The 17,880-nt window shown below is 32.8% G+C and overlaps 1 protein-coding gene across 2 annotated transcripts; it reads left to right on the forward strand.

Annotated features, from left to right (window-relative positions):
- The first annotated feature begins 6,573 nt into the window (after nucleotides 1–6,573).
- LOC142629819 (protein indeterminate-domain 5, chloroplastic) lies at nucleotides 6,574–13,663 on the forward strand. Of its 2 annotated transcripts, XM_075803854.1 has the most exons (5): nucleotides 6,574–6,699; nucleotides 7,600–7,832; nucleotides 8,177–8,573; nucleotides 10,300–11,537; nucleotides 13,406–13,663. In XM_075803854.1, exons 2-4 carry the CDS (start codon nucleotides 7,673–7,675, stop codon nucleotides 11,510–11,512), a joined length of 1,770 nt encoding a protein of 589 aa, XP_075659969.1. In that variant the 5' UTR covers nucleotides 6,574–6,699; nucleotides 7,600–7,672; the 3' UTR covers nucleotides 11,513–11,537; nucleotides 13,406–13,663. The 2 variants fall into 2 exon arrangements, with proteins under 2 accessions (XP_075659969.1, XP_075659968.1); XM_075803853.1 differs by lacking the exon at nucleotides 6,574–6,699 and having other exon boundaries at nucleotides 7,327–7,832.
- The last annotated feature ends 4,217 nt before the right edge of the window (nucleotides 13,664–17,880 follow it).

Consider the following 17,880-nt stretch of genomic DNA (forward strand, 5'->3'; position numbering starts at 1 on the left):
CTCCCAAGCACGTAGTGCATGAGGTTGAGGAGGTATTAATTTAACTACAAGGCTCTTTGACGGTCAAGCATGCATATAGCTAAACAATTGGACATTGACCTAGCTTGGGCTTCAATAAATTCCATGTTTGGTTATTGAGTTGGACAACCATATTGCAGCTATTAATGACTTTTTCCATATACCAAAATGAGAACGAAAAAAAAAGACTGTTCGGAAAAAATTTCTAAATAATAATGATAAATTTTCTCTATTAAAGTTTAAAGTTACAAGTTGGACTCTTCACAATTGCTTTATAGCCTGCATAGACTTAATACATGCCTAATGTAGGACTTAGCACATGTCCATGTAACAAACACTCCAAACTGATTCACATAATTCTAGATATTACAATATCTCCCATTTCAATTCTTAAGGACCTTGTCAGGGCATGCATTGCATTTTAGCGGTCTCGGAGTCATACTATAGTACTAGGTTGACTTTTATATCATTTTTTGTCACTATCTACCTGAGAAAGGACTAGTCATATTTATACAATTAAAACTTCTTGTAATTGCTTATATAACCCTAATCTACCTAGTACACACTTGATGTAAGACTAAACACATGTCCACATAATACACACTCATACAATCTAAATTATTCTAATTCGTATAATTTGAGATATTTCATTAACTCTAAAACAATTGAAACACCTTATTCTTTTACATATAGAAAAAAATTCTAGAAAAAAATTGAAGTTAATGAACAACCAAAACTATAAGAGAATAAATACATCATTCAAGTTTCATTTTAACATTCTTTGTGGTATGGTTAACTTATTAGAGAATTAGTACTTGTGATGCTAAAAAACAAAATTGCTATCTTTAGCGTCACAAACTACAAAATTGGGGTTGCATTGATGGAGCCATATCTAAAATTTTTAACTCTTGAGCTACAGTGCACAACCATCTATAGTTGTGCACTGTAGCTCATACGATAAACCAATATATTATATTTAATAGCTCCCTCCAATTAAATAATATATATATTTATAATTTTCCCTTGTTTCTTTTTTCTTCCCATTGGCTCTCTTTCTTCAGTTCAGTCTCACCCTTTCCCCCTTTTTTTTTCTCACTCTTGCCCACCCAAGCCCTTGCCCAGCTCCTCCCCTCGCAGTCGCCGCCACCGCTTATCACTGCCTCCCCTTGTCCATTTGCTCATTGTTTCGTCTTGCAGTGGCTTTGTGGATCAATTTATTGCTTCGTGGATCGATTGGTGGTTTTCTATTGATGGGTTTTTATATTGGTGAATGGGAAAGAATGAGTTTTTATTTTTATGAAAGGGTTTTCTGTCAATGAATTGGTTTTGATTTTGAGGTTAATGGATTTTGTTTTGATTTTTTTTTCTTGGTTGATGGGTTTTGTGGTGGATTGTGGCTAGGTTTATGGTGGTGGATTGGTGGTTGATGGTGGCTGAATTTGTGATGGTGGATTGTGGTTGGTGGTGATGCCATGAGTGGGTTGGGTTTGAAGAGAGGGAGAAGACAGAGAGATAGAATTGAGGAGAGAGAAAAAATAATAAATAAATGAATAGTATTTAACTTTGATGTGAATATAAGAGCATTGATGTAGAATGAATCGTGAAATGGTAAGTTAAAATAGATAAAGTGATTTTTTGTGGTACCAAATTACTAAATTTTTGGCACCACCAATGTTGACGCTCTTAAGAATTTAAAATTAACATTTTAAAAAAGATGGATTTAGCTTGTGTTTGGAGCTTTAATGTACTAGATGTGATTGACATGTGTCTAAAAAAGGTTGTGTGTCACTTTGTGTCCCGTCCAATGAACTAAAACACTAGTCCCAAACTTCAAATTTTTAATATTGTAAATGATAAGATAATAATTGCCTATATCTTAGAAAATGCTTTTGATATGTAATTGAAAACATTTCCATATATATATAATTTAATTTTGAAACAACAACTATTTTCTTTTTCCTTCAAATTTTAATTGATATGTTAGGATACAATTGTCAAACATATTTTTGAATAGTCAAAAGGTGATAATTTGTGTATTAGTAGCATGTACCTTTATATGAACGTGGAAGTTACACTAGGAAGATATGCCTAATTGGAATTACATTATAGGGGGGAGAAAAAAATATGACTTGCTTGAATTGAACCAATTGTGTTTTTGGTAAATATAAAGGTCATAGAACACTTTAATTTTCTCTCTTAACTTACTAAACTAATTGCATCTCTTTAAAGCAAAATCTCAATATTGGATTCCTCCAATATCAAATTTTCTTATCATTTTGCTATATAAGATGTTGTTTGCCTATAAGGGAGCACTGCCTCTTCATGAAAGGTATGGCCCATCTTATTCTCTATCGATAGTTCCGAATGCTCTCAGACAAAATTTTTTTCTTACAAATGGGCCTTTCTTCTTCATGAGCAGGTACCTTTGAGGAAAAAAATATGGTTGATTTGAAACCCCAACAATATCAAATTTCAGCAATTGCTTGCTCCAGTTGCTAGGTAATAATCCTTTGAGATATCAAAAGTTTTAACAGGTTAATTAACTTCAAGGGAGAAGAAGCTCATAGAGGTATAAACCAAGTTTTTTTTTTTGTTGGTCTTCCTTGAACAATGGTTATAATTTGCCTCTTTTGCTTAATTTAGTTGCAGATTTAAGATCTACACTGCTTGCTTCAGCTCACTGCTATGGTGGTGATACGTACTAATACAGCCGGCTTGTTACGTTAATTAATAGGTACGTATTGAAATGCTTTTGTCTAACATCTTTGTCAATCCTTTTGGTTTATGAATTGTCTATTGCCATATGATGTTCACTCTTTTGTCTTTAGATCGTTTTCTTATCAATTAGCTTTAAGGGGAATAAAAATTCTTATGTCTAGTACGTTATCAAACTAATCATATGTATGTGGGGATTGATAATCTTAATTATCGTCACTGATTAACTACTCCGCTGCCGTGTCTCTTCTTTAACGATCTTAACTTTGCTGTAGTCCTCTTCACAAACTTCCAAAACCTCTATACCTGTTTTCTGACGCAATCCCGATTCAGAATTCACCATCAGTTAAAGTGGACTGCAATTACATTCTTATAAATATGCGAGTCTAGAATGATGTATGCAGATTCTATAGTATTATCTTCTCCCATATATCACAGTGTGAAACCTGTGTAAAGAGGTTTAAAATATTAATGAATATGTGATAACATCACTATGTGTTGTGTTTGCCAATAAATTTATAGGGTGATGTATGAGATCTGCAGTTTTTGACTTCTCTTATAATAATCTTGAGATAATGCTTGGTGGAGGGTGTGAGTTCAAGTTGTGGGGCAACGTATTTAATATGTAAGTATTTCGATCTAATCATCACAAAAATTTTATTAAAAAAATAATGGTATATAGATGTAGTCTCACTTGAGGAATTTTCATAATATTGCTACAAATATGTCTGCAATATGGAATTTGTAGTCTCACTCTTAGAAATTTTCATAAGATTTGTACCAAGATGATGAAACTTTAGTTTGCAGGATGATTATGTTGAAACGATGTGTCTGTTTGGCATTTTTAAGCATATTTGCTTATATATAGCTTTTTAAACATTCGTTTTTTTAGATACAACAATACTTTAACCAATTTCCAGCAAAAAAACAAATTAGCTTTCAATATAATTAAAACATATATCTCTAAACACACTAGTATCTGCAAATCTTATTTATTTATTTTAATATGATCTGAATAAGTAGTGTTTATTTTATATTGATTTCTCTTTATTGCAAGGGGAAGACACTTATTGATTTTGAGTGTAGGCATAATTCAACCAAGATTACTTATTTAATGATAAGAAATTTTACTAATTGAGTTAAATTGAATCTATGTCTCTAGATGTCTAAAAAATAAATAAAAAAGGAACTTATGTCTCTAGATGTACTATTCTCCCCGTGCATTTATGTATATTCCGAATCAAAATTGATTTTATGTTGTATAAAAGATGGTACAATAAGAGTATTATTCACGCCCAAGAAAAAAGTACTACCGTATATGTGAGGCTTCCCAGAAGTTGCCATAATTTTGCCCCACTTTCCAACTCTCCTGCTAATTAATGAACTTTCATATGCTTCCTTTTACATTCTCAATATATTTAGAAAAAACAGAAACTTTCAAAAAAAGAAAAAAACATGTTAACTCAAACTCCAAAAGGAAAATTAGTAGATTAAACGAGATGGATTTAGTGTCCATTTGGATTTGTTACACATTTTACATATTTTTTTTTATTAAAATTATATCTTTTAATAAACACTACAGAAACTGCAGAGTACTCAACCCGACCCCTATAAGTGTCATTTTGAAGTCCAAGCCCAACCAATATTTCAAGAAGCAAACATATAGGTCACTAAGGCCCAAGCCGAGTCCGGAAATTAGGTCTCCATATATAGCTTAGTTGTCTATTATTAATAACACACCCTATTACGGTTTGACTGCCATGAATGCGTGACAACGTAAAAAAGAGAAAATGGGCAATGGTTGGCTGTTAGAGGTGAGGAATTGTGAGAGAAGTGAAGGGCAATGTGTGTAAAAATGAAAGTGCCGCCGTTGTTGAATAGGCTAGCGTGTCCATGTTCTAACAGAAGCATCGTCCTCGTGTTACCAACAGAGCTGTTGTGTTGTCATCACTTAATGCTCACTATATCTCTCTTTGTTTCACACTCACCACGGCCCAGCTTTTCCTGCAAATGACTGTGGTTTTTCAAATAGATATATATAAATGGGTTTTTGACAATTTCTTTCTTTTTGTAACGGAAATGACAGATGTTATAAATGTTTCATAGTTTTTTAGTTTGCTTGACATCACTCATATTTGTCTTCTGTTTTACTTTTGACTGTGAGTGTGTTTGGTGGTGCATCTATACTTTGGGGGAAGTGATCTATTGACCTGTTTGTTTCTGTAAAGAGAAGCCAAGTCTTTATTTTTGAAATGACAAAACTATAAAAAGGAAACAACAAAAATTATTATTATTTTTTTGGATTTTTTTTTAATTGCTTGTTTTAGATGCTACAAAATTTAAATATTTACATATTCTTCTTAATGATTGGTATTTATTATCCTGTCAATAGATAAATTAAGTTTTGATGTAAGCGAGATTAGAAACCGTTATTATGATTGAATATTAAAAAAAAAAAATCTTTTTATGCCTTTTGGTTTTAATTTTTCAAATCACTTAAAAAATTAATTTTTAATATATATTTTTTATATAAGAATAATTCTATTGAATTTAATGCAATAAAATATACAATTTTTTATTTTATTCTATAAATATGGTATAGGAGTGCAATACAAATAGCGCGTTGTAAAACTAAGTGTACAGTATAAGAAATCTAAAGTGAGCATAGAGTCCATTAGAATATTATTCAATATATATATATATATTTATATATTTATTGCTTGAACATATCCGAGAGAATTTTAGACTAACTCAAAATTTTAATTTTAATAATATATATATATTATTTAAGTTACTAAGTTTTTGAACAAGAAAATTGATTATGATTCAATACCGCAAACTTTTTTTCCTCCTCCTATTATTCTTTTCTGTTTCTTTTTAAATCTGTTATAAAGGTCAAAAACAGCTCAAGTATTCCATCAATAATGTATGTCCTATTCATTTTGGGCATCATATCCAAACAGAAACTCCGATGTATTATAGCACCTTAAAAGAAGTTAGAGTATGTTTAGAGATAAGAAAGTCAGCTAGCGTCCTGATACATGCAAATCCCATCTACCCATAAATTAGTTAAACCCTCAAACAATTATCAAAATGATACTTGACAATGGAACATAATTGTAGTTAAGCTGTCATTGTTACAAAGAATGACAACTCTGCTAGCAGCTACGTTCTTCTTTGTGGAAAGAAAATTTAGCTGGCATGGAATAAAAACTGTCATTTCATGCAAGGGGGGGAAAACCCCAAAAGAAAATTAAAAATTAAAACAAAATAAAATCTGTCCCACTCAAGAATTTGGTACTCCAGAAAATTCACATTCTAGTATATGTTATATCACTTTAATCCATCATTTTCCCTGACTTAACATTAGACTCATAAAACTATATAATATTATTGTTGGTTATTTACGCGACTGTTTTTCCATAGATTTAGATTCCATGGTTGAAATTCACCTGTCATACGTGGAAATGGCAGAACTTGTGATTCTACTATGTATTAATAGGGACTCAAATTCATAGTCACGTTAATTTGACCATAGTTATAACTTTTACCCAACAAAACAAAATATAACAATATTATAAACACACCCAATTTTACACCAAATTTCACCATTCATTAAAGTGATAGAAAAAAAAAACTGTAATTTTATATAAAATGGTGATAAAAAATTGTTTATCACTCACGACCAAATATTTAAAATTGTATGAATTATAGTCTCTATTTATATTAAAATAAAAAAATGGTTTATCCATAGTGGTTGGATTAGGTCCTCTCTTTAGGTCTTTGATGGTGATTTTCCAAAATTTTGAGTGAAATGACAAAAATACCCTCTCGTGTTAGGATGTGACTGCCAGGATGGACGCCAGCCATTGCATGCAATGGACCGAACCGGGTAGCTGAAGACAACAAAGGAGCTTGAAGCTTTTTGCCTTTTATATGTCACTGACCCCAAAGCAGTCCCAAACGGTAATAGTAGTACACTGTATTTAGCTCAATTTTAGCCAACTGCTTCAACATAGGTCTCACCCAATCAACCTTCAGGTGTTTTTTTTTTTTTTTTTTCATTATTCAAAACCCCCAAATTTTCTATTGTCTTTGCCAATTCTTTTTTCCCCATTTTTTAATTTCTCATCTTATATAGTATGCATTTGATTATTTTTTTGGCCCCCCCGGCCCCCCCTACTTTATGGTTTAGTTAGAATTTTTTTTTTTCCCTTTTTTTTTAAATGTACTGTGAGGCCAAGTGGGGTTGGGTGATGAAGGAAAGTCTGTCTTGATGTGAGTAAGAAGATACGAAATATGAGAGAGAGAGAGAGAGAGAGAGAGAGAGTTTAGCTGATCATGCTGCTCTTCACGCACCAAAATATGTCGTTACGTGGCTAAGGATTGGGTCCACCGACTTGTAGGCCTTACCCTCTCTTACAATTAATTTTAAATGTGTAATTTTTTTTAATGGCAGGGAAGAATTAGCAAATTTTGGAAAAAAAATTGAAAAATAAAAAGAAAATAATCAAGAAAAATTTTAAAAATAAAAATAAAGGAAAAAAAATGTAGTGTATATGTGTTAGTGTACTAGCATGACACCAAATCAAAGAAGAACCGTAGTATAACATCACCAACTCAAAAAAGGAGATTTTTCATTTAAAACAAAGAGAGAAATAGGAAGAGAGGTGAAGCACCAAGTGGCCATGGAGGTTGATTCCCTTTTCTTTCTCTTCAACTTTGCTATCCTTTATATGGTATCTTCTCTAGGTTTCTCTCTAATCAATACCCGATAGTTGAAAATCGCATATTTGAAGTCTTCGAGATAAGATTCCTCAGAAAGGACTCAAATTGCATGTGGGGTTTTGGTTTCACAAAATTCAGATTGCTTAGTGAGGAGGAAAAGGAAGTAGCAGCCAGAAAGTGATAGCAAAAGAAGAACTTGAAGGAGTCGAAGATGGCGGCTTCCTCTTCATCGGTACCTTTCTTTCCAAATATTCGAGAAGAAGATCAAAACCAGATGAAGCAACAGCATTCCAGTACTGCACCAACATCATCTACAGCTCAAGCTCCACCACCACCTCAGAAGAAAAAGAGAAATCAACCTGGAACACCAAGCAAGTATCCAACAATTTTATCAAATTAAGATCTATCTAATAATATAACTAAAGATTCTTTTTTTTTTATAACTATATTTTCTACTAAATTCTAGCTCTACCACGGCTTTATCTTCTTCCAAAAATTTGTTACCTATTTAAAAGAGAAAAAAAAAATTGATTATGGGAATGAATTTACCCTAGCTAATTTTGAAACCCTTTGATAGAATTGAGAAATGGGTAGTATATATTTGCTTTGTGGAAGTGTTCAAAATTTTGTGTGTGTGTTTTTTTTGTTTATGTGGGTGTAATTAATAAATTTAGAATTATTCTAATAATAAGTTGTTTGGCATTTTTCATAACAGATCCAGATGCGGAGGTGATAGCACTATCTCCCAAGACCCTAATGGCAACAAACAGGTTCATATGTGAGGTATGCAACAAAGGGTTCCAAAGGGAGCAAAACCTACAGCTTCACAGAAGAGGACACAACCTGCCTTGGAAGCTAAAGCAGAAGACTACAAAAGAACCAAAACGCAAGGTTTATCTGTGCCCCGAGCCCACATGTGTTCACCATGACCCTTCAAGGGCTCTGGGAGACCTCACTGGGATCAAAAAACACTACTCTCGTAAGCACGGTGAGAAGAAATGGAAGTGTGAGAAGTGTTCCAAGAGATATGCTGTGCAGTCTGATTGGAAAGCCCATTCCAAAACCTGTGGCACTAGAGAATACAGATGTGACTGTGGCACTCTCTTCTCTAGGTAACGGTTAATTTATTTCTACATAATAATCCCCTTGTTTTGCTTCATATATTGATGTAATTACTGCACCATAGCCTTGGTTTCTTTGGTTTTGAGCTTTAGATTCCTTCGAGTGACAGCTGATGAAAAAGTTTTGATGCTTTCTTTTTGTTTTGGGGTTCAGTTTCTTGTAATTGGTTCTATGACTATCTCTCTCTCTCTCTCTCTCTTTCTCTCTCTCTATTCACACACTCACTCAGTTGCAGTGACAAACACGCACGGACACACTATTTTCTTGGTCAAAATTCTTCAATTTTCATTGGTACGGTGGAGAAGAAATAGCAGAAAACATACTCCCACGTGAATTATCTCTGGAAACTGCTACAGTCGAAGAGGGTATCAGAAACCAAAACCAAAACAAAAAAAAAAAAAAAAAATTATATATATATTTTACCTAGAAAACACCGCCAATTTTTTTAGACATTTACCTTTTCCTATTCACGTGTTGCTATGCCATGTTGTAGAGGGTGATGGTATTGTAACTATTGTTACCAGGTTTGTTCTTTTATGGGTTGGCTAGTTGTGATCAGTACTGTGTTCTTGCAGGTATTCCTTTTCATGATAACGTTAGGACCTAACAAACTCTCTCTCTATCTCATTTTCTCTCTCTATCTCGTAACTGATATTCAGATGCCTTTTCTTCACTACTATTCTTGCAGCTTTGAAGCTGTGGTCTCTTACAGTATATAGAATTGCAGTCCCATGAGGCTGAGAATTCTATTAAATTATGATTTAAATATAAAAATTTCTGATTATTTCAGAATAATTCTCTAGTGGGAAAAACACATATATTTCACGGTTTTGCATTAATTAAGCACAACTCCTCAAATGGTTTCTTGATCGAGCACTTTGCACAATGTTGAATACATTCTCTTGTTGCATTTATTGAACACTCAGTTCTTGAAATAGTAGTTCTTGGTTGATTGATTATTCATTTTTCAAGTTTTAGTGAAATTCTCTCACCTACCCGTCTTAATTATACTCCTGTACGTTTTCCTTAGAAAATTTAGCTGAACTTCTTGCCTGGTTCTTAAGATTATTCTTCTTTACCTAATTGCATTGTTAATAATCACTTCTCCATCTTCTTAATTCTTTTCTTAATTCTTTTCTTAATGTAAATAATATTTTTCCATCTCATATAAACTTCTGATATTTTTCTATTTATTGGATAAGAAATTTCACTGTTTAGTATTTATTTATTATCATTTTATGGTTTAATATCAAAATATTTTTCTTTTTCACTCACACTTTAAGCTGAATAGGAAACATACTTTTTTATAAAAATTATTTTTGGCTAATAATTAGAACCATATATAGTTGGCTTGGTAGTCGATGATGTTCATTTGTCGGTGGTGGTTATAGGACATCCTATGTAAACTGAAAAGTTCGGCTGAAATATTTGACAAAGTTTATAAATGGTTGGTGACTTCGTTAATTTTATCAACATTTTCATGGTGACTTCCCATAATTTGAACTTTAAGTTGTTATCAAATTTTACTTTGACTCAATCATACAAATATACCTTTTGAAAACATATCTTCCATATCTTGTAAGTTGATTCCCAATCAAGCAGGCATGACATCTACTATCTTCAAAGTTTTTAAGACCTTCCCTTTTACAATGTGTACTTTTTACCACCTTTAACTCATGACCTAATAGATTCTTTTTTTGACACTAATTGGTGCAGGCGTGATAGTTTCATCACTCATAGGGCCTTTTGTGATGCATTGGCTCAGGAAAGTGCAAGACAACCTCCCAACATGGGCAGTGCAATTGGGAGTCACATATATGGAAATAGCAACATGGGGTTGGGATTGTCTCAAGTGGGTCCTCAAATTTCCTCAATGCAAGACCAAAACAACCAATCCAACGATATGTTACGACTCGGCAGTAGCCGTCCCGGCCAATTCGATCATCTCCTTCCACCCGGGATTGGTTCCTCTTTCCGACCACCACATCCGATGCCTTCTTCGGCTATGTTCATGCAAGATTCAAGCCAAAACTATCATCAAGAACACCAGTCTCAACAAGGGTTAATGTCAGAGAAACCATTTCATGGACTAATGCCATTTTCTGATCTTCAAAACAGCACAACCAGTAACCCTCCTCCAGCTGGAACCAATCTCTTCAACCTTGGCTTCATGTCCAATACAAGTTCTAATAGCAGTAGCAATGCCAACAACAACAACACCAGCCTTCCATCTTCAGCTATGCTAATGCCTAATCATTTCAACAATGAAAATGGCAGTGGTGGAGGCAGTGAAGGGTCTAATCTCTTTTCCAATAACATGATGGCTGATCAAATCACTTCTGGTGTCCCTTCTCTCTATACTACCTCAGTTCAAAGCAACACTGCTATGCCTCATATGTCAGCAACTGCACTGCTTCAAAAGGCTGCTCAAATGGGTTCAACTTCAAGCAATAACAACACTAGTTCCTCTCTGCTAAGATCTTTTGGAAGCTCTTCCTCCAAATCTGAAAGACAAGTTGTACCAGGAGGCTTAAGCAGCATGTTTGGAGAGAATAGTGAGAACCACTTCCAAGACCTAATGAACTCCTTTACTAGTGGAAACTCCTCCATTTTTGGAAGCAAGTTTGGTACATATGATACAAATAGGACCAACTTAGAACTCATGGATCAGGAACCCAATAATAAGCCAAATCAAAATCTGAGTGGCGGTGGTGGAGGATCTGGGTCTGATAGGTTAACAAGGGACTTTCTTGGGGTCGGACAAATAGTGAGAAGCATGAGCGGAGTTTCACAAAGAGACCAGCAACAACAACAACATCAACAACAGCAGCAGCAACAACAACATCGCATTGATATGAGCTCCTTAAACTCAGACAGAAATACGGCGCCGTCAAGCCAATCTTTTGGAGGTGGAGGGAATTTTCAGTGAGGAAAAAGATGAAGAAAGTACACAGGTACGTAAAAATTAGTGACGTATTATTATTAAAATTAATAAAGTATATATTGAATTCGATTTCTTTGGTAAATGTGTCTTTATTAATGTTTTACTACTGTCTATGCTATACCCCATATGTTTTGGATTACTATTATTTTTCTTTATTTTTTTTTTCTTTGTCAGTCTTCTGACTTCTGACACATTACATTGCATTGCATTGCATAGGTGAAATTCGTGACTTGAAGTACTTTGTTTCTTTTCTTGTCTTGTGGTACTTATTTTTATTTTTTATAAAAAAAAATATTGGGCTGGCAGAGTCACGAGCTTGGGAATTGAGATGCCAGACCCAGACAAATATCTTCTATACTTTAGACATGATATACCTGTCATATTGTATTTGCATACATAATCCAAATCTATTAAATATAAAAGAAAATTTAGGTTCACAAATTTTTTTTTTTTGAAACACACTTGCGAAGTTTGTTTCTAAATTTACAAGAACATAAATCCTAGCGGGGAAATTATTAAATATATAAAAATCCTGCGTTTCTAACACATGCAAGATTCTCCGAAATCTCATATTATTGGGTAGTGTATATATATATATATATATATATGCACACACATACCCCTTAAGAATATAAATTTTTTTCTAGAATTCCCCTTCTAATGTAAAGACCATGTGAATTATCATAAGATGACCGACAAAGATTCGAGCTTGGACCAATATATCAAACACTCATGCTAGATTATTCTTGGGAATTATAATATGATCAAGCAAACTAATCGACTCTTAGAATTAGGGAATACTTATAAAAATAAATAAATAAATTATTGGAATAATATATTGGACATGGGTTCACTTAATTTCTTTTAGTATTTTAAAGTCTACCGCCCAATGTTGATTTGAATTATTTTTTGGGTGCTTAGTTGATGTAATACTTTGAAATCCAATACAACTCATGTGACTTTGTAGTGGGCATATGGCCCGCATGAATGCCCTACGTATTACTTATCAATCAAATTTCGAAAATCTTATTTTTCATATTCTTACGTACCGTGCAAATAATGTTATTTGGTAATGCAACCCCACTGGCTCATCAGGCCTCTGATTGCGACACTTTTCACCACCATAACTAAAAAGAAATATTCTGAGAACAAGATTTAATAATCGAAACTATGTATAGAATGATATGAGATTCCTTTTTATTTGAAGCATATCAATAAATTACAATGACTACTTTGCTATTACTCGTAACTATATTACTAGTTGGACTACCATTCACACATAAGGCAAACATTTAGGTCATGAGCATCTCTTTTATACATGAAATATCATATTATTATTATAACTATATCTTCTATGGTATTATAGTGTCGAAATTGCATAAACTTGAATTATATGCTTATGTGAACCTCACATGAGTTTCACATTAAATTTATGTGCTCTATCATAAAACAATAGTCAAATTATTTTTACAATACATTAGGTCTGGAGACCAAAATTACAGGAAATTAATTTTCTATATCACTGACCAAAAAAACCAACATCAACTTCTAGATCAGTGACATTGTGTTGGCCTTCTAGATAGGATTGTGCATCTAGTCATAAATAGTGTAATCTTGCTGATATATATATATATATATATATATATATATATATATATATATATATATATATATATATATATCCAATAAAAGCCTTTTCGATTCAGAATGAATTGATCAGTCGAATAGTGCTAGTTCCAGTGTTTTGAATTACTATCAAGCTGAAACAATTTTTTTAAATTGTTGTGATCATGCTAGTCATAATTTTGTTTGATTAGAGAATTTTTCTACCTCTGCAGAAACAATCAAAGTCATTAATTTTGGGCTGTTTAATTACAGGGAATCGTACTTGTTCCATTGCGAGGCATCTTTCTCCTGATCGAATTCAGTTTTTTTGGATGCGTCATGTTTTGACTCCTCAAGCTCAAACTCATTGGAGTTTCGGTTTCACAGCAAAGACAGGCAACTTAAGCTTCTTCAAGCTGCATCCTTTCTTTTTATGCTACCCTTTAAGTGTATTGAGATTTCAATCTCAGCTAGAACTTTTTCGTAGTTTAAATGACTTTAGCAGACAATCCATTTCTGTTTCGTTTTGAATTAGTGTGACTTTATGCACTAATAGTAGTTATTACTAAGACAAAGAACATAGGAACTTTGAACCAAAAAAATCCTTATATAACTTGTGCAACTGTTGAGGTCAGAAAACCCTCATGAAATGATTGAGGAAACTTTTTCCAAATAAGTTTGACGGATAACATGTGGGCTGTAGTTGGAAATGAATTACCTTAAACGACTTTGGCCTTTTTATTTTATTATAGCATTTAAAATGACTTCTTTACCATAAAATTGGGAAATGCTGTCTAATAATTTTAAATATTCCAGTACTAGTCGTTTATGGTTATGGCTGTATTATTTTCTTTATAAGATCCATTTAAAGAATGGATTCATGATTCGAAGGCTATGGACAAAAAAAAATATAGAGTACACCAGAATTTCACAAATTGATAGTGACTTGTTGAAATGATGTTGTGCTGCCATTTTGAACTATCTTAGAGCTTGTAACTTTCTTTTTCTTTATGAGAAAACGTAGCTTATAATTTATCTAAGTGAGATTATAATATTTCTAATTGCGATTACGTACCGTGATTCGTATGGTTTAGGCTGCTTAAGCCTCAAGTGCCTCTAGTTATTAATAAAAAATGCCAGATAAGCAGTTTGGCAGAGTTACTTTGGATGCCCGAGCTGAACATGGGTACAAAACAAGGAAACAACAGGTATATGTTTGCACATGTTACCTGCCATCAACTCCAAGAAGTCCAGCAGCTGCAGGACAAAACTCAAGAGACAAAAACCAGTAAATATTTTTTGAAAAATTTGCCGCCCTGCTTTGCAAGAAAGGTATGTAATGTTGGTACTCTTCTACGCACATGTACTTTTGCAGCATCGTTATATATATAGTGTATGCTGTGTGCCATGCATCGTGCATACATGCACGTGTGAAGGTTCAAAGTTTCTCTTATTATTATTTGTGCGTATTTGCTTGTAGAGAAAGAGGGGTAAGGGGAAGGGGTTTAAAATTTGGAGTTTTTGTACGTTTAAAAAAAATCTCAATGGTACCCAAATATTAAAAAAAAAAAAAAAAAAATAGAACTAGTAATATTTATGATATTTCCAGTTGAAATCTTCAATTTACTCTTCTTGCAGCATATATGTGCCTTTGCTTGGATTAACATAGTCAATTCATAGCGTTCATTGGATTACATAGATAATCTGCTGGGAAATTAGGGGGAAACACCTGAAGAACAAATCATCACTATAACTTATAAGGTAAATAATATCTATGGCGATGAAATTTTTTTTGCTAAACCTCTTAATTTCATCACCTAATACATAAAGTGACGAAAGGTTTTTTCTTTATATGATATTTGCCCCAACTCAATTGAGTTGGTTAATGGATTATTGACAAATCATCCATGAATACAACTAAACTGAGATTCTACAAATAGCAATTTTAAAAAATCTAGTGAATATCTTTATATGGTGTGACAAATCTATAAAAACTAAATATGCATGATTACATACAAATAATAAAGAGATACCATCAAAAAGACTTATTTGAAAGTGTTGGATTGAAATTGACCCTAGTTGATTAATTAGTCATATTTCATACAAAATCTAATTACAGAGTGAAAGGCACTACCACATTGCATAAACTAAGTGCAACAAAAAAATTAGTTGACAAAACGATATCGTCACGATAGGGAAAACATTCACGTGTAAAATCTCATCGAGTGATTGTGTAGGTCATCGCTCCTAAGGAATTCACTAAACAATAATAGAGGTTACAAGTAGAGATGTTACTCAAACCCAAATTCCTACATAGTAAAACCTACTGACTCTAGTTAAGCAAGATTGATAGTAGGCTTCTTCCGTTAGCATGAGTCTCTTATCAATGTAGCTAAAGGTTGCACAGATCTCCTGTCAACATGATTGATGGTTGCATGGATCTCCTATTGATGCTACTCACTACCTACAACAACTTTGGATTGATGTAAAAGATGGATATACAAAAGTAGTTTGGTACAAAACCCTAAAGTACACAAGGTCACAAGAACCTCTCAATGATGCATGTCTGTTGTGAATTTGATGACGACTTTTAAGTATGTATTTATGCTGTCCTAAAACCCTAGTGTATGAGTCCCAAGGTTGCCACATCATCTAAACAGAATTTGAAATTCTGGATAATCATAGCTCGATCAATTAGCTGCTGTTGAGGTATAAGTGATCTCGATGGATCGACTACTATTAAGACATCTGTTGAGATATCAATTGTAAAACTAATTTGAAATGGAATTGAGGAATTAAAATGGGAGATTGATATTTAGTTATCCTATTTGGATGTTTTTGAAAGAGAGAGGGAGAGGATTTGAAGGGATTTAGAGGAGTACAACACTCTTCGGAATTTGGAAGGTGGAGTTGCAATTAATTAATGTTTTTTTTAAATTGTCATTTTTTTTTCTTATGACATCAAATTATATCATTGTTTTAATTGAATAAAAGAGGGGTATAGTTATTAATTTTTATGATGGGATATTATTTTCTCAACTTCACATTTAAATTTTATATATATAAACAATTGTAAGAAATATCTATTTCCTTCTCACTACTTAATTTTTAAAATATTCAAACATGGGGCCTCACCTCTCTATTCTTGTACCATTTGCTCTCCTCTCCCTCCAAACATCCAAATGCACTATTAGGCTAGTTATTGGAGGAAGAAGAAGAATGGAAAGAAAATCAAGAGGTAAATTTGTGCATAAAATACAAAATATGTTAATTTGGATGAAATTTTAATGGCTTCATTTTAGTCCAAACTTTTGGAGTTAAATGTAACAAAATTGAATATTATGGACTAAATTGTGAAAATACCAAAGCACAAGGAAGTATATAGTAACAAATTCTAAATTTTATTTTGTCATTTTCTTGAAAAAGAAGTGGATCGAGTTCTATGTATATGACATGACATATTTACCCCTCTTATCCCCTTATTGTTTGTTTGTTACTGTAACTCCTATAATGGATATTAGAATTGTTATTGTTGTTCACAGTCACGAGCATGGTAATTGGTAAATAATCCAATCATTACTATTGGTCTTTTCAGCATAACATTAGTTGCAAGGTGAACACGGGCACTGAAGTCATAGAATTGGAGATTATAGTAGGATACTTAGCATTATGTATTTAATCGGGAACTTCACGTTGTCCATATTCTTTTGGACCGAGAAATCTTTGTTTATGTATGTTGGTGGTGCTTATTAACCCTTGCATGGCAGTGGAGATTCACAATTTTGGCTCTATGCGTTTTTCTACTTTGTATTTTCCTAAAGATTCAACTATAATTTTACTGCAAAGGACAATGTACGCAATTCGGCTTTACCCATTTTTCTAATTTATATGTTCTTCATAGATTCAACTTTAGTTTGCTGCAGTTTGGTACATTCTATGTTTTATGTCCATTAAAAAAAAACATTTTCTCTGTCAATGCCATATACTTGCAAATTAATGTGTACGTCTTCTAAATAATCCAAATACATAAGACAATACAACAGACAATAGTCTTCACTATCATTGAACTCTAATGTCCTTTTTATAGTATATCATTTCCCAACACTGAGCACTGCCTTCAATAGTTTAACTAAATTAAAAATATTCTTGCAGAATTAAAGAAAGCAATCAAACTGCTTCTTTGTCATGTATAAGTTGTCTGCACCATTAGAAATATATTCCGTTGTGTTGAGAAGCCAACTTGAATGAAAACTTTGAATTTGAATTAAACAAAGAAAAAAGATCTATGATAATTTTAAACACTTCAATTCTCGAAAATGAAATTAAAAAGAAATTTAAATCATGAGAAATTATTTGGTACTCTTGGTGGACCAGATCATAGTGTATAATGGTCTTCCCACACAATAAGTGAGTATTGAGTTCCATTTTTTTTTTTTTTTGATATATGATCAGTATTGAGTTCCATTTGTTTTAAATAGTTGAATCAAATCTAGTCCAACTATATCTTGAAAACCCAAAACTTTCTTAACATGGTTTGATTTTAGGTTTGTTAGTTTTTTTTGTTTTTTTATTTTTACGTTAGCAAACGGTGAACTAAATGTTCTTGTTATTTGGTTTTAGTAGTTTATTTTTGAAGAAAAGACTATTACCAAGTTCTGCACTTAGTTTTAAGTTTTTGGATTTTCGACACATTTCTATTAGGAGTTGTGCCCTACAATCCAATTTGTATGAAATAATTTGATTAATTA

Source organism: Castanea sativa, chromosome 3 (assembly GCF_040712315.1).
Source record: "Castanea sativa cultivar Marrone di Chiusa Pesio chromosome 3, ASM4071231v1".
NCBI classification, from domain to species: domain Eukaryota; kingdom Viridiplantae; phylum Streptophyta; class Magnoliopsida; order Fagales; family Fagaceae; genus Castanea; species Castanea sativa.